The sequence below is a fragment of the Physeter macrocephalus genome, chromosome 14 (assembly GCF_002837175.3).
Source record: "Physeter macrocephalus isolate SW-GA chromosome 14, ASM283717v5, whole genome shotgun sequence".
Lineage (NCBI taxonomy): Eukaryota > Metazoa > Chordata > Mammalia > Artiodactyla > Physeteridae > Physeter > Physeter macrocephalus.
Window position 1 is genome coordinate 75078545 of NC_041227.1, and position 21933 is coordinate 75100477.

Sequence of the window (21933 nt, forward strand, 5' to 3'; positions counted from 1 at the left end):
AAAAAAAAAAAAAAAAAAAAAAAAAAAAAAAAAAAAAAAAAAAAAAAACATGACAAGGGTGAACAAGTTGCCACCCAAATCCAAGCTTCTTCTCTACATTATCCAATGCCTTTCCTTGTCTCCTCCATCAATCAATCAAGGCAAAATCTATCCCGTTCTGTGATACTATTAGGAAAGAAACATTCCCTCTCCTGTAAGATCCCCCTTACATCAGTCACTCCAAGGATTCATTCTGTGGTCTTATCTGCCTTTCCTGATACAGGTTACATTCACTAAAATGTCTACATTAAATCAAGTTTGTAGGAACTTGTACTTATCTTTCCACCCAACACGGGGTGAGATGGTATCAAGAAACAGAGGTGAGACACTCTGTTTTACCTGCATGTCACTTTTGGCAGCTTTCACAGCATCAAAGAGATCACTGGCTGGTGGCTCTGACTCTTTCTGACCATGAACATGTACCATTCGGGACCCCTTCTTTGGACGTTTTGCCACCTAGTGAGCATAAAGAGATCACGAATATCTTTAAAAAGTGAAAGTGACATTAACGCTAGTTCTCATCACACAGGTAGGCTTAAGCTGCCAATTCCACAGCACAGTTTGAGTTACTGACTCAGATTAGAAATAACTGATTTTTATATTGTAAACTTTATTATTTCTAGCCTCTTGTCCTTTTAAAAGTCCCTAAGCCCCATTCCTGTTCCTCTGTACCCTAATACCCTCTTCTCTTATTCTTTGCTCTTCAAAATCTGCCTCCTTCCTACTTCTGTCCCTTAACACTTTTTAAGCCTTGTCCTTTCATCAAGCATATCAGCTGACCTCTTCTAGGTTTTCTTTTGCTGCTTCCCAGACCGGGTTCAAAAACAAAACAAAACTGACTCACTGGGGTTGTTTTGAGTGGTCGTTTTGCTGCTCTCTTCTTTACATTTCGTCTCAAGTTGTCTTCGAAGTCACTGCCTTCACCAGCTGACAAAGATTCACTATCCCTATGAGGGAGTGTGGTTCTGCTTAGATACAACACCCTAGCCCCTATATATAAAAGGGTAAATGAATTATAGTTTCTTTTCGTCTCTAACTTTACACCCCTCTCCATGAGAAAAATATATTCAGATTTTAAGAAGAGATGAGCTTACTGTTGCTAGGAAGTAGGGACAATGTCTTAAGGGAAAACTTTCACTTGAATAAAACATTGGAGATGAAGAATGAAGAACTGAGGTAGGTGAAGGACAACCCTTTCTTAATAGCCTCTCTGAATAAGAGAATCAAAAGATATTCACATAAAAAAAAGATATTCACTTAAGCAGTGAGGGGATCACTGCTGAGTAGAGAAAAATGGCTCAGGAAGTCATGTATTACTCATACACAAATCAGAGATTAATATATGCCTGGTGTTAAATTTTACCCCTTGAAAACCAATTCACGTCTTGTTGATCAAGGTTAAATTTACAAAATAGATATAACCTGGTGCCAAACGGCAGCACTGACAAACAGAAATGATTCAGAAGAAACCAATTTAAATTACCATGGGATATTCATATAACTGAAGTATAACCTTAAAAAATTGTGAATCATTATGTGGTATACCTGAAACTTACATAATATTGTATATCAACTATATCGCAATAAAAAAAATTACCAGGGGATAAATCAGACCTTGATTAATTTTTTCCTGGAAAGATTTTTTTAAAACCCAAGACATACTCATATAATCTTCACAGAATATGCTCATAAATGCTAACAGATAAGGAACTGTTTATAAAACCCCAAACAAAAGAACTACAGGACACCAACTAAAAAGTATACACTAGTTTTCAGGCACCAAATAAAGAACTCTTTTCCCTTCCCCCAATCTGTGGGCCCCCACCGGAGGCGGTCCGTGAACATACAAAAGTGTTCAAGAAAGGTTCAGACAAGTTGGATGATGGATTCAGAACAGGATGGATTATTCTTGACGCCTCCAACACGTAGGACAGCCGAAATCCAGCCTGTTCTGAACCAGTATAGCATCTCCTGGCTTTTCATAGTCACACACGTGTTGCCACTTTACCCGTCTGTTAAATGAAAACGGGAAAAGCTGCGGACAACGCAACGACGTCTCACCAACCCCACTCACCTCTCCGAAGTCTGGTCCGAGTCCCTGTCATTGCAGGGCACAGCGACAGACGAACTAGAAGACGCAGACAGCCTCCTCGGCCCAGTCCCCACCGCCGTGCGCAGCGGGGAGGACCCGCTGCTCGGGGAGGAGGAGCTATGGAGCTGCGGGGAGGACGACCGCAGGGTGGGCATGGTGGTCCAACTGCGGGAGAGAGAGAAGGGGGAAGGTTTCCTGCCCCACCACGTCTCCATCCGCAGCCCCGACGACCCCCCCCCATTTCCAAGGGAACTGCTTTGGAACTCGGGGAGTGGGGGACCCACAAAAAATAAGACGGAGAACACACTGTACATCAACTACACGTCAAATTTAAAAAAAAAAAAAGCACAGCTTTTATGGTTTCTCCTGGGATAAACCATAATAGAAAAGAATATTTTTAAAAACATATGTGTGCGTTTAACAGAGTCACTCTGCTGTACAGCAGAGACTAGCACAACATTGTAAATCGTCTATTACTTCAACTGAAAAAAAAAAAAAAAAAAAAAGACGGAGACAGTCCCGACCTGAGGCATCAGGGCGTTAAAGACACCACGGCCCCAACGCCGACCTCCGGTTTGGAGTCACTCCCCAAGCACCGAGGAAGGCACACACCAGGGCAGCTTAAAACACACCCCTCTCCCCAGGATTCGGAGTCAGCTGCCAGTGAAAGGAAACCAGCTCACAGGGTGCAAACGAGAAACAAGAACCACCACCCCCAACAGAAGCACCTAGACTTCCATTTCTACAAGGCTAGAACGGGACTCCTCAAGGACCCGACTGCGGCGCGCTTAACGATTTGGGGCTAGAGGCGCCATCAGAACCAGGCCGGAAACGCTGAAGGAGTCACGGAAAGCTCGCATTCTCCATTTTCCCAGAAGAGGGGATCTCTACGCAACGCTGGGCTACGCTATTTGGGCGGAGGAGCCGTCTAACCGCTCAGGAGAGCGACTATCAGCCTTTGGGTCTGGGATTCCGGGCCTCTGTGGAGGAGGGTATGGAGAAGGGAGAGTCCTCTCTCAGGGCCGGAGTGCGGGGTAGGGCGACCGCCTGGGTCAAAGAGGAGCCTCGCTGTCTGAACCCGGAACAGCGACTTCTGGGTCAAAGAGGAGCCTCACTGTCTGAACCCGGAACAGCGACTTCTGGCCGAGCAGCGTTGACGAAAAGTCACCACCGCGGGTCCCTCGGGTCTCTGTGGTCACCCTCCCCACCCCAGCCCCACAGTCCGGCACGGGCGCCCAGCGCTTCTCTTCTAGTGGCAGAAGAATCCAGAAAAACGCGGGAAGGCGCGAGACGTGCGGTGCGCAGGCGCGAGCCCAACGGCTCGTCTCAGGGCGGGCAAATTGTCGCGAGGCTTGGGCGTGTGCGAGCTCGTGCTCACCACGTTCCAGTCACAGCGCTCCGGCAGCCTCGTGCGGCCACAAGCTCTCCAGCGTGCCGCCGTGTCACGTGGGCTCCGGCGTGCTGGCCACCTGCTTTAACTCGGCTCCTCCCGGCCCCGCCCCAGCCCCGCTCCTCTGCCCCCAAATTCCCCCTCCATTGGCCGGGCCTCACACTGCACTAGTAAGAGCTCCTTTAATCTGGCTTCTCAACTGCCACAGGCTAGGTTCCACCCAGGCCCCGCCTTGCGAACCAAATAGCCACGCCTCCGAGGAAGGCCACGCCCTTCCCCCAGCCGCCTTAGTCCTGCCGAGTCCCGCCCCGCTGCCGAGCTTCCCCAGTACATTGGCGTAATTTCTCCCTTGACCCCGCCCCTGAGGCCGGCTCCTTACCATCATTGGCCGGGCCCCGCCCCGGGCCCCGCCCCGGGCCCCGCCTCCTGTCCGGCTCCCGCTCCCATTGTCTCGGCAGATGCCGCCTAGTCCAGCGATCGTGCTCCGTGTTCAGTTTTCGGAGGTCGCGCTCTTTCTCTGGCCGGCGGGGCGATCCCGCGGCAGAGAACCGGCTTCCTGAGTTCGGGCGGCTCTTCTTTCCTCCTTAGGACCCACTTTGCCGTCCCAAGGTGGCAGCAGCTATGTACGTGCTGCGATCTCTTCTGCTTCTGCTGTTGCCTCTGTGTCCCGGTCCTGGTCCTGGACCCGGCATCGAGGCAAAGGTCACCAGGAGTTGCACTGAGACCCGGCAGATCCTGGGGGCCCGGGGATATAGCTTAAGCCTACTCCCTCCCGCCCTGATCTCAGGTGAGGAGAAAGAGGAAGACTAGAGAATTGGGGGCGAGGGAGGGGGCGGGGGCCGGTCCCCCCCCATCTCACAATAACACTCTTCCCTTTCAGAGTGGCCGTTATAATAATCTTTTCGTCTCATAGTAATAATGTCTCTTCTCCTCCGGAACTTCTTTAGCAGGATCACAATAACACTCCTGTTCACATAATAGCTCTCTACTCCACCCCCCACCCCAGGAATCCCTTTCTAGTAATCAGCACCCCCCTCTGTGTTTCTTTATTCACAGCCCAATTTGTTCCCCTCGCTATTTCCACCAGCCCCTTCTATGACAATACTTTCTTTCTTACTAGGTAATCCCACCCCTCCAAACCCCATTCTTCCCATTGAAGCCATCCTGTAAGTCCTTAGAGGCCTGGGGTGTGCGATGTTAGGCAGGCTACCTAGGACCCTCTGATCACTAAGTCGGCCCATCCTTATTTGATCCTATGGCTAGTGGCAGTGGACTTGGGATGGGTGAGGGGACAATAAGAAGGGGGTAGAGCCAGGTGGGAATGAGGTGGCAGACAATAGAAAAGAAACCAGACAGTTCGAAGAGAAAGGATGGCCCTCAGAGATCAGCAGGAGAAGGAAGGAATTTCACGACACGACTTTCCACCATTCCTTCGTGTCTCCTCTGTCCAGGTGAGCACCTCCGGATCTGTCCCCAGGAGTACACTTGCTGTTCCAGTGAGATAGAGCAGAAGCTGACCTGGGAGACTGAGGCCACCTTCCGAGGCCTGGTGGAAGAGAGCGGCTCCTTCTTGGTTCACACACTGGCTGCCCGGCACAGAAGATTTGATGGTGAGCACCTGGCGTCCCCAAACCTGGCCTCGCACCTCCTCTCTGTGCTCATGACCCGAGCAAGTATCCCGTCCCCGCTCCTGACTCTATCCCTAAGGCACTCCGGCCCTGGCTTAGTCCCCGCATCCCCACCCTAGGCTCTCTCAAGGTCCTGCCCTCCACCCCCAGCCCCAATTTGCCCAGACCGCTAAGAGTTGCTTAATTTCTGACTCACTTTTCTTTTCTCTCCCCATGCCCATCTCTTCCTGCCTCTGCCCTTTCACTTCTCCGTCCTTCTCTGGCCTTACCCCACCTCACACCCCTTTCTCTGCACTTGCCACAGAGGTTTTTCGGGAGATGCTCTCATCAGCTGAGCACTCCCTGTCCCTGCTCTTCCACCGCTCCTTCGGCCGCCTGTATGCCCAGCACACCCCCTTGTTCAGTGGCCTGTTCTCTCGGCTACGGGACTACTATGAGAGGTCCGGTGAGGGGTTAGATGATGCCTTGGTGGATTTCTGGGCGCAGCTCCTGGAGAAAATGTTCCCCCTGCTGCACCCACAGTACATCTTCTCCCCTGACTACCTGTTCTGCCTCACGCGCCTGGCGTCTTCTGCTGATGACTCTCTGAAGCCTTTTGGGGACTCCCCCCGCCGCCTCCGCCTGCAGGTGAGGGGCCCCAAGGCCTGAGCTTCAGCCACCTTTCACCTAGTGACCTCTGAAGTATGTACTACTCACCTCCAGCCCAATGACCCCCTTTCCATGCCCCAGTCACCCCTGACCTGATGATCCCTCTATCCTGCATGGCAGGCATGTCTGACCTGGTGACCCCTATCTTGAGCCCCAGTCACCTCTGCCTGACCCCAGTGCTCCTTGGTCTCCTTTAATTGGATGGCCCCCCTTTTTGTGTCCTAGTTTACACACGTTGCTGACCCACTCACCTGCTCTTGCCTCCCCCCACCCCACCTTTCTGCCAACTCCTCCCTAATCCCAATACCTTGGCTTCCTCTGGTTCAGCTAACTGTGAATTAGACACTTAATATTTAAGAAGGATTTTCATTTAGAGTCTCTCATTTAATTATCATCATAACTCTAGGAGGTAGATATTAGCATTACTATTTTACAGATGAGGAAACTGAACTTCCCAGAGGTTAACGTCTCACAGCCAATAAGTGGTAGAGCTATGTTTCACACCCAGGTCTCCTGGCTTCGGGTTCAGTGTTTGTTCTGATACAAGCCCCTCTATCTCCAAGCCCTGTAAAATGTAATCCCGCCACCTCTTCCCAAGCCCAGTTCCCCTTGGTCCTTCTCGACTGTGATTCCTTTGATCCTCTTGAACCTGCCTCCCGGGACCACCTGACACTCCTAACCACCCCAAGATAACCCTACAAACCTCACCCCCCTGCTTATCCCCTTGGTGCAGTCTCTTGGTCTCAGTGTTGACTGACCCTCAACAGTCCTGTGCTTTTTCTCACCTTCTTTCCCCTCCCCCAGATAACCCGGGCCCTGGTGGCTGCCCGGGCCTTTATCCAGGGCCTGGAGACCGGAAGAGATGTGGTCAGCGAAACGCTTAAGGTTAGAGGGAGCCTGAGTATGGGCAGGGCCCAGGGAGGGAGACAAGAAGTAGGAGAGGTCCCATGAAGAAGAGTCCGGTGCCAGCTGGCAGGAGAGGCCTGGGGCCTTCCCATATCAGCCTTGGAGCCCTGGCATCCCAGGGTAAATCAGGAAGGCTGGAGTCTCCCTTGTGTCATGACCCATGATCTCCTCCCACCTCTGACCCTCTGATGACTCTTACCCCCTGCCAGCCTCTAGGGGCCTGCTCATCTCCATAGCATCTCTGAGATTGGAGTACTGGCCCTCCTGGTTTTCTCCAGGACCACTCAGTGGCTCCCTCTTCCCCGCTACTGGAGGCCAGATTCCTGGCTTGGCCTTCAGGGCCCTCTCTCGACCGCTCATTCTCTCCCTGACCTCCCAGCCTTACTTCCTGCATCCTCATTCTCCTCTCTCCCCAACCACGATGGGCTCACTCTTGTCCTTGAACCTTTTCTCAGATCCCTCACTGCCCCAGCTCTCTCAAGAAGCAGCATCTGCAACCTGGCCCCTAGGAGCCTCCCTCCTCTGATCTGTGGCAGTCCTGGGGTCACTCCTGCTGCCACACGGGGTCATCAGTCCTAGATGTTCACATCCAGCTCTACACTGAGAGCCTGGGAAAGGTGGGGTGGGGTATTTGATTTCTCTCTGTGCCCAGCACCAGGCTTGGCTGAGGGCAGCCAAGCGTGGATGACACAGGCCTGCTCTCTGCTCCCAGATGCCGCTGTCCGAAGGCTGCAAGCGGGCTGTGATGCGTCTGACAGGCTGCCCCCTTTGTCGGGGGGTCCCCTCGCTGCCACCCTGCCGGGGCTTCTGCCTCAACGTGGCCCACGGCTGTATCGGCAGCCAGGGACTGGATCCTGACTGGGGGGCCTATCTGGGTGAGGGGATTCAGGAAAGCCTGGGAGGGCTGTCTGTGTGGGGGTGGGCAGGGTGGGCCAGGGAGGGAGTGTTAAGCGGTACTGAGGGGAGAGGATGACGAGTAGCTCTTCCCATGTCAGTTTCCCCCATCTAAGACCTGCTGCTTCCCTCCAAGGCCGGGGTCAGGATTTGCGGGAACAACCTACTTCGGTGAGTATCTCCCTGGATGTCCCTTCATTTCACCCTTTCTCTTTCTTTCCCTCTTTCAAGATGGTCTCCTGTTCCTGGCCGAGAAGATCCAGGGCCCCTTTTCCTTTGAGCTAGCAGCACAGTCCATCGGGGTGAAGATCGCGGAGGGTTTGATGCATCTGCAGGAAAACAGCGTGGGGCTGTCAGCCCAGGTACCGGGGCCACAAGAAGAGTGGGAGCTGGCGGGAGGACCGGAGGGAGAAGGGTGCAGGGCTGGGGGTACAGTGCGGGGTGTCAGGGAGACACTGTAGGGCCTCTGGATAAACTGGGGAGTCGGGGGCGACTGGAGTATTGGAGTGTGGTTTTTACCGCCGGACGACTGTCTGTGGGGTCTCTTCCCGGTGCCGCAGGTGTTCCAGGAATGCGGGAGCCCCCAACCGGCGCCGGCCCGCGCCCGCCGTGCCCCAGCCCCCCGGGAGGAGGTGGGCCGGCTCTGGTCGGCGGCGGCGGCGGAGGAGGAGCGGCCCACGACGGCTGCGGGCGCCAGCCTGCCCCGGCTGGTGAGTGGCGGTCGGCAGGCGGGGGGCGCAGGCGCGGCGGGGGGCGGGGGGGGCGCGCGCACCAGCTCCTCCCGGGCTCTCTTTGCGTGCAGGTGTGGGAGCTCCGCGAGCGGCTGGGCCGGGTGAGGGGCTTCTGGGCCGGGCTGCCCCTGACAGTGTGCGGGGACCCCCGCGTGGCTGCGGACCTCTCCCAGGAGGCGGCGCCCTGCTGGACCGGAGCTGGGCGGGGCCGGTGAGAGACGGGCGGCGGCGGCGGCGGCGGCGGCGGGCGGGCGGGCGGGCGAGCGAGCGAGGCGGACTCCGTGGGCGGGGCGGGGCGGGAGCCTCCGGGGCTGCTCTGCTCGCAGGTACTTGTCGCCCGTGGTCGGGGGTCCCCAGGCCGGGCAGATCGACAACCCAGAGCTGGATGCGGAAGCCTCGAGCCCCGACCTCCAGACGCGGAGGCGGCGGTTGCAGCTCCGGGCGGCCACGACCAGGATGAAGGCGGCCGCCCTGGGACGCGACCTGGAGCTGGAGGACTGGGGTGAGGCCCCGGGCCGCCGCGAGGGCCTCGCTCCGCCCGGCTTTCCGCGATTGGACCCGGGCCAACCCGTAGCCCCGCCCCCCTGCTTTCTGTAGTCCCTCCCCTGGCGTCTCTCCGTTACCATCCATTCATTGACTCACACGTTTTACACGCACGTATTGAGCGCTTTACTCAAAGGTAGTGGGTAGAGCACCAATGACAGGGTCTCTATCCTTGAGTTCATGGTTCCCTGGGGGAGACACCAAGACACTCCGACAGAACGGTGGGAAGCTCCTAAGAGTGGGCAATGGGTTGGGGGAGACTGGGGAGGGCGGGCAATCCCGGGAGGTGGGGAAGTGGGGTGCGGGCGCCATGGGGCTGGCTCCCCAAAGTAGAATTTGCCAGGGAAGCAAGGCACTGACATCCATTTTTTTCCTCTCTCCCACTGTCTGTCTCTGTCTCTCTTTGTCTCTCCTCCCCCCCTTCCCGTCTGCTCGCTGCTTCTGTGTATGTCTGTTTTCTCTGTCTTTTCCTGTTTATCCTCTCTCCCCATCTGTCTCTCTTTTTTGTCTGTCTCGTTGTCTCTTCCTGTCTCTCGTTGCCTTCTCTCATTCTCATGTGTCTGATCTCTCTCCTCACCTTCCTGTCATTCGCCTTCTCCCTCGTCTCACCCTGCCTGCTCCTCCACCCCTCCACCTGTCACTGTTTTTATCTCGAGTTCTCCTTCTCGCTGCCTGTGGCTCTTTCTCTCTCCCTGTCTCCCGCTACCTCTCGTTCCCACCCCTGTCTGTTTCCGGTCCTCCCCCTCCCTGCAGAGGACGCTAGCGGCTCTGGACAGGGACAGCACTATGCGGATGACTGGATGGCTGGGGCAGCAGCTGTGGCCCCCCCGGCCCGGCCTCCTCGCCCTCCTCGAAGGGATGGTGCTGGGGGCAAAGGAGGAGGTGTCATTATCCGCCACAGCCAAGACAGGAGCAGGACTGGAGGGACGTCTGTCAGTTTTCACACCCAACCCCTCCTCATTCTCTTCCTCTCAGCCCTGGCCCTGCTTGGACCTCGATAACTGGGGAGGGGTGCCCTGGCGTCAGAAGGGTTCGTGGCCCGTCCCCTCCTCCCCCCCTCTGCTGGGTCTGGGGAGGAGTCGAAGGGGGCTGCAGAGAGGGCAGAGAAGGGACTTTCTGGGTGAATGGCTGGGGCCCCAAATCCAGGAGATTTCCATTGGTGGGTTGGGTTGGGCGTGGGTGTTCACAGTATTTATTTTTTCATTTGGTATCTGGGGAGGAGGGGCTGGGGGTATTTATTTAGGAAGGTGTGGTCTCTCTAACCCGGGGGGGGGCGCCTCTGGGCTGGTGGTGAGCCCCAACAGAAAAAGGGAGGAGTTTTAGAGTTGCGGGGGCGGGGGGGTTGAAGGAAGTTGAAGGTAGGGATGGGTGGGGGCACCCGGTCTCAGAAACAGACAAAGCTGGGGGCTTGTGGGGTGCAGGGCAGGGGACTAGGATGTCAGGATCTATGGGTCTGGGTTCTATCGAGTTTTTTCAGTATCACTTTCTTAAACTAGAAAAAAGAAGGAAGAAAAAAAAAGCGTATGTCATGGCCACTGCCATCCTCCACATCCTTCACAAGCTTCCCCATTTCATGTTTCAGTGTTCGACTCGATGTTTATTCTATAAATAAACGGCTAATTTATTGGACCCTATGTGTGACTTTCTGTACCTTTAGCCCAGAGCCTCTGTGACCAGCAGTTCATTTCTGCCTGCTTATCTTGGAACCTGTCCCCTGGGGTTGAGTTTGGGCAAGCTGTCCACCCTCTGGGTCTGAGCAGCTTCGTCTGCAAAACGGGGGAAACTGCGGGGAGGGGACCCAAGCCACCGTCAATATTACCACACCACTGACCCTGCCTGCAGGGTCGGGGCCCCAGTTCTCTGTGTCAGCCTCTGGCTACCTTGTCATGTCCTTGACAATGTCTGCTTTCAACTCTTGTCTGTTAGTCTCCTTTCTTCTTTCCTTCTTTCCTTTGGTCGCCTGAATGAGTCTTTTGTTCTGCAGAAAGCTGAAAGAAAAAGTATAATTGATTCCTAAGTGCCAAAGGAGGGTACAAGTGGTGGATGGCCCTCAGAGATCAGCAGGAGAAGGAAGGAATTTCACGACACGACTTTCCACCATTCCTTCGTGTCTCCTCTGTCCAGGTGAGCACCTCCGGATCTGTCCCCAGGAGTACACTTGCTGTTCCAGTGAGATAGAGCAGAAGCTGACCTGGGAGACTGAGGCCACCTTCCGAGGCCTGGTGGAAGAGAGCGGCTCCTTCTTGGTTCACACACTGGCTGCCCGGCACAGAAGATTTGATGGTGAGCACCTGGCGTCCCCAAACCTGGCCTCGCACCTCCTCTCTGTGCTCATGACCCGAGCAAGTATCCCGTCCCCGCTCCTGACTCTATCCCTAAGGCACTCCGGCCCTGGCTTAGCCCCCGCATCCCCACCCTAGGCTCTCTCAAGGTCCTGCCCTCCACCCCCAGCCCCAATTTGCCCAGACCGCTAAGAGTTGCTTAATTTCTGACTCACTTTTCTTTTCTCTCCCCATGCCCATCTCTTCCTGCCTCTGCCCTTTCACTTCTCCGTCCTTCTCTGGCCTTACCCCACCTCACACCCCTTTCTCTGCACTTGCCACAGAGGTTTTTCGGGAGATGCTCTCATCAGCTGAGCACTCCCTGTCCCTGCTCTTCCACCGCTCCTTCGGCCGCCTGTATGCCCAGCACACCCCCTTGTTCAGTGGCCTGTTCTCTCGGCTACGGGACTACTATGAGAGGTCCGGTGAGGGGTTAGATGATGCCTTGGTGGATTTCTGGGCGCAGCTCCTGGAGAAAATGTTCCCCCTGCTGCACCCACAGTACATCTTCTCCCCTGACTACCTGTTCTGCCTCACGCGCCTGGCGTCTTCTGCTGATGACTCTCTGAAGCCTTTTGGGGACTCCCCCCGCCGCCTCCGCCTGCAGGTGAGGGGCCCCAAGGCCTGAGCTTCAGCCACCTTTCACCTAGTGACCTCTGAAGTATGTACTACTCACCTCCAGCCCAATGACCCCCTTTCCATGCCCCAGTCACCCCTGACCTGATGATCCCTCTATCCTGCATGGCAGGCATGTCTGACCTGGTGACCCCTATCTTGAGCCCCAGTCACCTCTGCCTGACCCCAGTGCTCCTTGGTCTCCTTTAATTGGATGGCCCCCCTTTTTGTGTCCTAGTTTACACACGTTGCTGACCCACTCACCTGCTCTTGCCTCCCCCCACCCCACCTTTCTGCCAACTCCTCCCTAATCCCAATACCTTGGCTTCCTCTGGTTCAGCTAACTGTGAATTAGACACTTAATATTTAAGAAGGATTTTCATTTAGAGTCTCTCATTTAATTATCATCATAACTCTAGGAGGTAGATATTAGCATTACTATTTTACAGATGAGGAAACTGAACTTCCCAGAGGTTAACGTCTCACAGCCAATAAGTGGTAGAGCTATGTTTCACACCCAGGTCTCCTGGCTTCGGGTTCAGTGTTTGTTCTGATACAAGCCCCTCTATCTCCAAGCCCTGTAAAATGTAATCCCGCCACCTCTTCCCAAGCCCAGTTCCCCTTGGTCCTTCTCGACTGTGATTCCTTTGATCCTCTTGAACCTGCCTCCCGGGACCACCTGACACTCCTAACCACCCCAAGATAACCCTACAAACCTCACCCCCCTGCTTATCCCCTTGGTGCAGTCTCTTGGTCTCAGTGTTGACTGACCCTCAACAGTCCTGTGCTTTTTCTCACCTTCTTTCCCCTCCCCCAGATAACCCGGGCCCTGGTGGCTGCCCGGGCCTTTATCCAGGGCCTGGAGACCGGAAGAGATGTGGTCAGCGAAACGCTTAAGGTTAGAGGGAGCCTGAGTATGGGCAGGGCCCAGGGAGGGAGACAAGAAGTAGGAGAGGTCCCATGAAGAAGAGTCCGGTGCCAGCTGGCAGGAGAGGCCTGGGGCCTTCCCATATCAGCCTTGGAGCCCTGGCATCCCAGGGTAAATCAGGAAGGCTGGAGTCTCCCTTGTGTCATGACCCATGATCTCCTCCCACCTCTGACCCTCTGATGACTCTTACCCCCTGCCAGCCTCTAGGGGCCTGCTCATCTCCATAGCATCTCTGAGATTGGAGTACTGGCCCTCCTGGTTTTCTCCAGGACCACTCAGTGGCTCCCTCTTCCCCGCTACTGGAGGCCAGATTCCTGGCTTGGCCTTCAGGGCCCTCTCTCGACCGCTCATTCTCTCCCTGACCTCCCAGCCTTACTTCCTGCATCCTCATTCTCCTCTCTCCCCAACCACGATGGGCTCACTCTTGTCCTTGAACCTTTTCTCAGATCCCTCACTGCCCCAGCTCTCTCAAGAAGCAGCATCTGCAACCTGGCCCCTAGGAGCCTCCCTCCTCTGATCTGTGGCAGTCCTGGGGTCACTCCTGCTGCCACACGGGGTCATCAGTCCTAGATGTTCACATCCAGCTCTACACTGAGAGCCTGGGAAAGGTGGGGTGGGGTATTTGATTTCTCTCTGTGCCCAGCACCAGGCTTGGCTGAGGGCAGCCAAGCGTGGATGACACAGGCCTGCTCTCTGCTCCCAGATGCCGCTGTCCGAAGGCTGCAAGCGGGCTGTGATGCGTCTGACAGGCTGCCCCCTTTGTCGGGGGGTCCCCTCGCTGCCACCCTGCCGGGGCTTCTGCCTCAACGTGGCCCACGGCTGTATCGGCAGCCAGGGACTGGATCCTGACTGGGGGGCCTATCTGGGTGAGGGGATTCAGGAAAGCCTGGGAGGGCTGTCTGTGTGGGGGTGGGCAGGGTGGGCCAGGGAGGGAGTGTTAAGCGGTACTGAGGGGAGAGGATGACGAGTAGCTCTTCCCATGTCAGTTTCCCCCATCTAAGACCTGCTGCTTCCCTCCAAGGCCGGGGTCAGGATTTGCGGGAACAACCTACTTCGGTGAGTATCTCCCTGGATGTCCCTTCATTTCACCCTTTCTCTTTCTTTCCCTCTTTCAAGATGGTCTCCTGTTCCTGGCCGAGAAGATCCAGGGCCCCTTTTCCTTTGAGCTAGCAGCACAGTCCATCGGGGTGAAGATCGCGGAGGGTTTGATGCATCTGCAGGAAAACAGCGTGGGGCTGTCAGCCCAGGTACCGGGGCCACAAGAAGAGTGGGAGCTGGCGGGAGGACCGGAGGGAGAAGGGTGCAGGGCTGGGGGTACAGTGCGGGGTGTCAGGGAGACACTGTAGGGCCTCTGGATAAACTGGGGAGTCGGGGGCGACTGGAGTATTGGAGTGTGGTTTTTACCGCCGGACGACTGTCTGTGGGGTCTCTTCCCGGTGCCGCAGGTGTTCCAGGAATGCGGGAGCCCCCAACCGGCGCCGGCCCGCGCCCGCCGTGCCCCAGCCCCCCGGGAGGAGGTGGGCCGGCTCTGGTCGGCGGCGGCGGCGGAGGAGGAGCGGCCCACGACGGCTGCGGGCGCCAGCCTGCCCCGGCTGGTGAGTGGCGGTCGGCAGGCGGGGGGCGCAGGCGCGGCGGGGGGCGGGGGGGGCGCGCGCACCAGCTCCTCCCGGGCTCTCTTTGCGTGCAGGTGTGGGAGCTCCGCGAGCGGCTGGGCCGGGTGAGGGGCTTCTGGGCCGGGCTGCCCCTGACAGTGTGCGGGGACCCCCGCGTGGCTGCGGACCTCTCCCAGGAGGCGGCGCCCTGCTGGACCGGAGCTGGGCGGGGCCGGTGAGAGACGGGCGGCGGCGGCGGCGGCGGCGGCGGGCGGGCGGGCGGGCGAGCGAGCGAGGCGGACTCCGTGGGCGGGGCGGGGCGGGAGCCTCCGGGGCTGCTCTGCTCGCAGGTACTTGTCGCCCGTGGTCGGGGGTCCCCAGGCCGGGCAGATCGACAACCCAGAGCTGGATGCGGAAGCCTCGAGCCCCGACCTCCAGACGCGGAGGCGGCGGTTGCAGCTCCGGGCGGCCACGACCAGGATGAAGGCGGCCGCCCTGGGACGCGACCTGGAGCTGGAGGACTGGGGTGAGGCCCCGGGCCGCCGCGAGGGCCTCGCTCCGCCCGGCTTTCCGCGATTGGACCCGGGCCAACCCGTAGCCCCGCCCCCCTGCTTTCTGTAGTCCCTCCCCTGGCGTCTCTCCGTTACCATCCATTCATTGACTCACACGTTTTACACGCACGTATTGAGCGCTTTACTCAAAGGTAGTGGGTAGAGCACCAATGACAGGGTCTCTATCCTTGAGTTCATGGTTCCCTGGGGGAGACACCAAGACACTCCGACAGAACGGTGGGAAGCTCCTAAGAGTGGGCAATGGGTTGGAGGAGACTGGGGAGGGCGGGCAATCCCGGGAGGTGGGGAAGTGGGGTGCGGGCGCCATGGGGCTGGCTCCCCAAAGTAGAATTTGCCAGGGAAGCAAGGCACTGACATCCATTTTTTTCCTCTCTCCCACTGTCTGTCTCTGTCTCTCTTTGTCTCTCCTCCCCCCCTTCCCGTCTGCTCGCTGCTTCTGTGTATGTCTGTTTTCTCTGTCTTTTCCTGTTTATCCTCTCTCCCCATCTGTCTCTCTTTTTTGTCTGTCTCGTTGTCTCTTCCTGTCTCTCGTTGCCTTCTCTCATTCTCATGTGTCTGATCTCTCTCCTCACCTTCCTGTCATTCGCCTTCTCCCTCGTCTCACCCTGCCTGCTCCTCCACCCCTCCACCTGTCACTGTTTTTATCTCGAGTTCTCCTTCTCGCTGCCTGTGGCTCTTTCTCTCTCCCTGTCTCCCGCTACCTCTCGTTCCCACCCCTGTCTGTTTCCGGTCCTCCCCCTCCCTGCAGAGGACGCTAGCGGCTCTGGACAGGGACAGCACTATGCGGATGACTGGATGGCTGGGGCAGCAGCTGTGGCCCCCCCGGCCCGGCCTCCTCGCCCTCCTCGAAGGGATGGTGCTGGGGGCAAAGGAGGAGGTGTCATTATCCGCCACAGCCAAGACAGGAGCAGGACTGGAGGGACGTCTGTCAGTTTTCACACCCAACCCCTCCTCATTCTCTTCCTCTCAGCCCTGGCCCTGCTTGGACCTCGATAACTGGGGAGGGGTGCCCTGGCGTCAGAAGGGTTCGTGGCCCGTCCCCTCCTCCCCCCCTCTGCTGGGTCTGGGGAGGAGTCGAAGGGGGCTGCAGAGAGGGCAGAGAAGGGACTTTCTGGGTGAATGGCTGGGGCCCCAAATCCAGGAGATTTCCATTGGTGGGTTGGGTTGGGCGTGGGTGTTCACAGTATTTATTTTTTCATTTGGTATCTGGGGAGGAGGGGCTGGGGGTATTTATTTAGGAAGGTGTGGTCTCTCTAACCCGGGGGGGGGCGCCTCTGGGCTGGTGGTGAGCCCCAACAGAAAAAGGGAGGAGTTTTAGAGTTGCGGGGGCGGGGGGGTTGAAGGAAGTTGAAGGTAGGGATGGGTGGGGGCACGCGCTATTTCCACCAGCCCCTTCTATGACAATACTTTCTTTCTTACTAGGTAATCCCACCCCTCCAAACCCCATTCTTCCCATTGAAGCCATCCTGTAAGTCCTTAGAGGCCTGGGGTGTGCGATGTTAGGCAGGCTACCTAGGACCCTCTGATCACTAAGTCGGCCCATCCTTATTTGATCCTATGGCTAGTGGCAGTGGACTTGGGATGGGTGAGGGGACAATAAGAAGGGGGTAGAGCCAGGTGGGAATGAGGTGGCAGACAATAGAAAAGAAACCAGACAGTTCGAAGAGAAAGGATGGCCCCCAGAGATCAGCAGGAGAAGGAAGGAATTTCACGACACGACTTTCCACCATTCCTTCGTGTCTCCTCTGTCCAGGTGAGCACCTCCGGATCTGTCCCCAGGAGTACACTTGCTGTTCCAGTGAGATAGAGCAGAAGCTGACCTGGGAGACTGAGGCCACCTTCCGAGGCCTGGTGGAAGAGAGCGGCTCCTTCTTGGTTCACACACTGGCTGCCCGGCACAGAAGATTTGATGGTGAGCACCTGGCGTCCCCAAACCTGGCCTCGCACCTCCTCTCTGTGCTCATGACCCGAGCAAGTATCCCGTCCCCGCTCCTGACTCTATCCCTAAGGCACTCCGGCCCTGGCTTAGCCCCCGCATCCCCACCCTAGGCTCTCTCAAGGTCCTGCCCTCCACCCCCAGCCCCAATTTGCCCAGACCGCTAAGAGTTGCTTAATTTCTGACTCACTTTTCTTTTCTCTCCCCATGCCCATCTCTTCCTGCCTCTGCCCTTTCACTTCTCCGTCCTTCTCTGGCCTTACCCCACCTCACACCCCTTTCTCTGCACTTGCCACAGAGGTTTTTCGGGAGATGCTCTCATCAGCTGAGCACTCCCTGTCCCTGCTCTTCCACCGCTCCTTCGGCCGCCTGTATGCCCAGCACACCCCCTTGTTCAGTGGCCTGTTCTCTCGGCTACGGGACTACTATGAGAGGTCCGGTGAGGGGTTAGATGATGCCTTGGTGGATTTCTGGGCGCAGCTCCTGGAGAAAATGTTCCCCCTGCTGCACCCACAGTACATCTTCTCCCCTGACTACCTGTTCTGCCTCACGCGCCTGGCGTCTTCTGCTGATGACTCTCTGAAGCCTTTTGGGGACTCCCCCCGCCGCCTCCGCCTGCAGGTGAGGGGCCCCAAGGCCTGAGCTTCAGCCACCTTTCACCTAGTGACCTCTGAAGTATGTACTACTCACCTCCAGCCCAATGACCCCCTTTCCATGCCCCAGTCACCCCTGACCTGATGATCCCTCTATCCTGCATGGCAGGCATGTCTGACCTGGTGACCCCTATCTTGAGCCCCAGTCACCTCTGCCTGACCCCAGTGCTCCTTGGTCTCCTTTAATTGGATGGCCCCCCTTTTTGTGTCCTAGTTTACACACGTTGCTGACCCACTCACCTGCTCTTGCCTCCCCCCACCCCACCTTTCTGCCAACTCCTCCCTAATCCCAATACCTTGGCTTCCTCTGGTTCAGCTAACTGTGAATTAGACACTTAATATTTAAGAAGGATTTTCATTTAGAGTCTCTCATTTAATTATCATCATAACTCTAGGAGGTAGATATTAGCATTACTATTTTACAGATGAGGAAACTGAACTTCCCAGAGGTTAACGTCTCACAGCCAATAAGTGGTAGAGCTATGTTTCACACCCAGGTCTCCTGGCTTCGGGTTCAGTGTTTGTTCTGATACAAGCCCCTCTATCTCCAAGCCCTGTAAAATGTAATCCCGCCACCTCTTCCCAAGCCCAGTTCCCCTTGGTCCTTCTCGACTGTGATTCCTTTGATCCTCTTGAACCTGCCTCCCGGGACCACCTGACACTCCTAACCACCCCAAGATAACCCTACAAACCTCACCCCCCTGCTTATCCCCTTGGTGCAGTCTCTTGGTCTCAGTGTTGACTGACCCTCAACAGTCCTGTGCTTTTTCTCACCTTCTTTCCCCTCCCCCAGATAACCCGGGCCCTGGTGGCTGCCCGGGCCTTTATCCAGGGCCTGGAGACCGGAAGAGATGTGGTCAGCGAAACGCTTAAGGTTAGAGGGAGCCTGAGTATGGGCAGGGCCCAGGGAGGGAGACAAGAAGTAGGAGAGGTCCCATGAAGAAGAGTCCGGTGCCAGCTGGCAGGAGAGGCCTGGGGCCTTCCCATATCAGCCTTGGAGCCCTGGCATCCCAGGGTAAATCAGGAAGGCTGGAGTCTCCCTTGTGTCATGACCCATGATCTCCTCCCACCTCTGACCCTCTGATGACTCTTACCCCCTGCCAGCCTCTAGGGGCCTGCTCATCTCCATAGCATCTCTGAGATTGGAGTACTGGCCCTCCTGGTTTTCTCCAGGACCACTCAGTGGCTCCCTCTTCCCCGCTACTGGAGGCCAGATTCCTGGCTTGGCCTTCAGGGCCCTCTCTCGACCGCTCATTCTCTCCCTGACCTCCCAGCCTTACTTCCTGCATCCTCATTCTCCTCTCTCCCCAACCACGATGGGCTCACTCTTGTCCTTGAACCTTTTCTCAGATCCCTCACTGCCCCAGCTCTCTCAAGAAGCAGCATCTGCAACCTGGCCCCTAGGAGCCTCCCTCCTCTGATCTGTGGCAGTCCTGGGGTCACTCCTGCTGCCACACGGGGTCATCAGTCCTAGATGTTCACATCCAGCTCTACACTGAGAGCCTGGGAAAGGTGGGGTGGGGTATTTGATTTCTCTCTGTGCCCAGCACCAGGCTTGGCTGAGGGCAGCCAAGCGTGGATGACACAGGCCTGCTCTCTGCTCCCAGATGCCGCTGTCCGAAGGCTGCAAGCGGGCTGTGATGCGTCTGACAGGCTGCCCCCTTTGTCGGGGGGTCCCCTCGCTGCCACCCTGCCGGGGCTTCTGCCTCAACGTGGCCCACGGCTGTATCGGCAGCCAGGGACTGGATCCTGACTGGGGGGCCTATCTGGGTGAGGGGATTCAGGAAAGCCTGGGAGGGCTGTCTGTGTGGGGGTGGGCAGGGTGGGCCAGGGAGGGAGTGTTAAGCGGTACTGAGGGGAGAGGATGACGAGTAGCTCTTCCCATGTCAGTTTCCCCCATCTAAGACCTGCTGCTTCCCTCCAAGGCCGGGGTCAGGATTTGCGGGAACAACCTACTTCGGTGAGTATCTCCCTGGATGTCCCTTCATTTCACCCTTTCTCTTTCTTTCCCTCTTTCAAGATGGTCTCCTGTTCCTGGCCGAGAAGATCCAGGGCCCCTTTTCCTTTGAGCTAGCAGCACAGTCCATCGGGGTGAAGATCGCGGAGGGTTTGATGCATCTGCAGGAAAACAGCGTGGGGCTGTCAGCCCAGGTACCGGGGCCACAAGAAGAGTGGGAGCTGGCGGGAGGACCGGAGGGAGAAGGGTGCAGGGCTGGGGGTACAGTGCGGGGTGTCAGGGAGACACTGTAGGGCCTCTGGATAAACTGGGGAGTCGGGGGCGACTGGAGTATTGGAGTGTGGTTTTTACCGCCGGACGACTGTCTGTGGGGTCTCTTCCCGGTGCCGCAGGTGTTCCAGGAATGCGGGAGCCCCCAACCGGCGCCGGCCCGCGCCCGCCGTGCCCCAGCCCCCCGGGAGGAGGTGGGCCGGCTCTGGTCGGCGGCGGCGGCGGAGGAGGAGCGGCCCACGACGGCTGCGGGCGCCAGCCTGCCCCGGCTGGTGAGTGGCGGTCGGCAGGCGGGGGGCGCAGGCGCGGCGGGGGGCGGGGGGGGCGCGCGCACCAGCTCCTCCCGGGCTCTCTTTGCGTGCAGGTGTGGGAGCTCCGCGAGCGGCTGGGCCGGGTGAGGGGCTTCTGGGCCGGGCTGCCCCTGACAGTGTGCGGGGACCCCCGCGTGGCTGCGGACCTCTCCCAGGAGGCGGCGCCCTGCTGGACCGGAGCTGGGCGGGGCCGGTGAGAGACGGGCGGCGGCGGCGGCGGCGGGCGGGCGGGCGGGCGAGCGGGCGAGCGAGCGAGGCGGACTCCGTGGGCGGGGCGGGGCGGGAGCCTCCGGGGCTGCTCTGCTCGCAGGTACTTGTCGCCCGTGGTCGGGGGTCCCCAGGCCGGGCAGATCGACAACCCAGAGCTGGATGCGGAAGCCTCGAGCCCCGACCTCCAGACGCGGAGGCGGCGGTTGCAGCTCCGGGCGGCCACGACCAGGATGAAGGCGGCCGCCCTGGGACGCGACCTGGAGCTGGAGGACTGGGGTGAGGCCCCGGGCCGCCGCGAGGGCCTCGCTCCGCCCGGCTTTCCGCGATTGGACCCGGGCCAACCCGTAGCCCCGCCCCCCTGCTTTCTGTAGTCCCTCCCCTGGCGTCTCTCCGTTACCATCCATTCATTGACTCACACGTTTTACACGCACGTATTGAGCGCTTTACTCAAAGGTAGTGGGTAGAGCACCAATGACAGGGTCTCTATCCTTGAGTTCATGGTTCCCTGGGGGAGACACCAAGACACTCCGACAGAACGGTGGGAAGCTCCTAAGAGTGGGCAATGGGTTGGAGGAGACTGGGGAGGGCGGGCAATCCCGGGAGGTGGGGAAGTGGGGTGCGGGCGCCATGGGGCTGGCTCCCCAAAGTAGAATTTGCCAGGGAAGCAAGGCACTGACATCCATTTTTTTCCTCTCTCCCACTGTCTGTCTCTGTCTCTCTTTGTCTCTCCTCCCCCCCTTCCCGTCTGCTCGCTGCTTCTGTGTATGTCTGTTTTCTCTGTCTTTTCCTGTTTATCCTCTCTCCCCATCTGTCTCTCTTTTTTGTCTGTCTCGTTGTCTCTTCCTGTCTCTCGTTGCCTTCTCTCATTCTCATGTGTCTGATCTCTCTCCTCACCTTCCTGTCATTCGCCTTCTCCCTCGTCTCACCCTGCCTGCTCCTCCACCCCTCCACCTGTCACTGTTTTTATCTCGAGTTCTCCTTCTCGCTGCCTGTGGCTCTTTCTCTCTCCCTGTCTCCCGCTACCTCTCGTTCCCACCCCTGTCTGTTTCCGGTCCTCCCCCTCCCTGCAGAGGACGCTAGCGGCTCTGGACAGGGACAGCACTATGCGGATGACTGGATGGCTGGGGCAGCAGCTGTGGCCCCCCCGGCCCGGCCTCCTCGCCCTCCTCGAAGGGATGGTGCTGGGGGCAAAGGAGGAGGTGTCATTATCCGCCACAGCCAAGACAGGAGCAGGACTGGAGGGACGTCTGTCAGTTTTCACACCCAACCCCTCCTCATTCTCTTCCTCTCAGCCCTGGCCCTGCTTGGACCTCGATAACTGGGGAGGGGTGCCCTGGCGTCAGAAGGGTTCGTGGCCCGTCCCCTCCTCCCCCCCTCTGCTGGGTCTGGGGAGGAGTCGAAGGGGGCTGCAGAGAGGGCAGAGAAGGGACTTTCTGGGTGAATGGCTGGGGCCCCAAATCCAGGAGATTTCCATTGGTGGGTTGGGTTGGGCGTGGGTGTTCACAGTATTTATTTTTTCATTTGGTATCTGGGGAGGAGGGGCTGGGGGTATTTATTTAGGAAGGTGTGGTCTCTCTAACCCGGGGGGGGGCGCCTCTGGGCTGGTGGTGAGCCCCAACAGAAAAAGGGAGGAGTTTTAGAGTTGCGGGGGCGGGGGGGTTGAAGGAAGTTGAAGGTAGGGATGGGTGGGGGCACGC

At 57.7% G+C, this 21933-nt stretch overlaps 5 protein-coding genes across 11 annotated transcripts in view; 4 read left to right on the forward strand and 1 right to left on the reverse strand.

Annotated features, from left to right (window-relative positions):
* STAG3 (STAG3 cohesin complex component) overlaps positions 1-2286 on the reverse strand; it is a 27218-nt gene extending 24932 nt beyond the window's left edge. The window contains exons 1-3 of the mRNA XM_024126196.3: positions 2114-2286; positions 884-986; positions 379-495 (exon numbers count right to left, since the gene is read on the reverse strand). Coding sequence (XP_023981964.2) covers positions 379-495; positions 884-986; positions 2114-2286 — 393 coding nt within the window. The remainder of the gene's footprint in view (positions 1-378; positions 496-883; positions 987-2113) is intronic.
* Positions 2287-3949: 1663 nt separating this feature from the next.
* Positions 3950-10366, forward strand: LOC102977200 (glypican-2). 3 transcript variants are annotated; one of them, XM_028498468.2, is made up of 10 exons: positions 3950-4308; positions 4973-5131; positions 5454-5776; positions 6602-6682; positions 7416-7578; positions 7829-7959; positions 8158-8307; positions 8400-8539; positions 8655-8830; positions 9625-10366. In XM_028498468.2, exons 1-10 carry the CDS (start codon positions 4143-4145, stop codon positions 9870-9872), a joined length of 1737 nt encoding a protein of 578 aa, XP_028354269.1. In that variant the 5' UTR covers positions 3950-4142; the 3' UTR covers positions 9873-10366. The 3 variants fall into 3 exon arrangements, with proteins under 3 accessions (XP_028354269.1, XP_028354270.1, XP_028354271.1); XM_028498469.2 differs by lacking the exon at positions 8655-8830 and having other exon boundaries at positions 9847-10366; XM_028498470.2 differs by lacking the exon at positions 8655-8830 and having other exon boundaries at positions 9625-9686.
* A 724-nt stretch (positions 10367-11090) lies between these two features.
* LOC112065480 (glypican-2-like) lies at positions 11091-16255 on the forward strand. 3 transcript variants are annotated; one of them, XM_028498475.2, is made up of 8 exons: positions 11091-11154; positions 11477-11799; positions 12625-12705; positions 13439-13601; positions 13852-13982; positions 14181-14330; positions 14423-14562; positions 15870-16255. In XM_028498475.2, exons 2-8 carry the CDS (start codon positions 11491-11493, stop codon positions 16135-16137), a joined length of 1242 nt encoding a protein of 413 aa, XP_028354276.1. In that variant the 5' UTR covers positions 11091-11154; positions 11477-11490; the 3' UTR covers positions 16138-16255. The 3 variants fall into 3 exon arrangements, with proteins under 3 accessions (XP_028354276.1, XP_028354275.1, XP_028354277.1); XM_028498474.2 differs by lacking the exon at positions 15870-16255 and adding an exon at positions 14678-15740; XM_028498476.2 differs by lacking the exon at positions 15870-16255 and adding an exon at positions 15648-15709.
* A 220-nt stretch (positions 16256-16475) lies between these two features.
* Positions 16476-21914, forward strand: LOC112065484 (glypican-2-like). Of its 3 annotated transcripts, XM_028498471.2 has the most exons (9): positions 16476-16811; positions 17134-17456; positions 18282-18362; positions 19096-19258; positions 19509-19639; positions 19838-19987; positions 20080-20219; positions 20337-20512; positions 21307-21656. In XM_028498471.2, exons 1-9 carry the CDS (start codon positions 16523-16525, stop codon positions 21552-21554), a joined length of 1701 nt encoding a protein of 566 aa, XP_028354272.1. In that variant the 5' UTR covers positions 16476-16522; the 3' UTR covers positions 21555-21656. The 3 variants fall into 3 exon arrangements, with proteins under 3 accessions (XP_028354272.1, XP_028354273.1, XP_028354274.1); XM_028498472.2 differs by lacking the exon at positions 20337-20512 and having other exon boundaries at positions 21529-21914; XM_028498473.2 differs by lacking the exon at positions 20337-20512 and having other exon boundaries at positions 21307-21368.
* A 3-nt stretch (positions 21915-21917) lies between these two features.
* The window catches only part of LOC114487616 (glypican-2-like), a 5860-nt gene continuing 5844 nt past the window's right edge, over positions 21918-21933 (forward strand). Inside the window, exon 1 of the mRNA XM_028498477.2 lies at positions 21918-21921. Coding sequence (XP_028354278.2) covers positions 21918-21921 — 4 coding nt within the window. The remainder of the gene's footprint in view (positions 21922-21933) is intronic.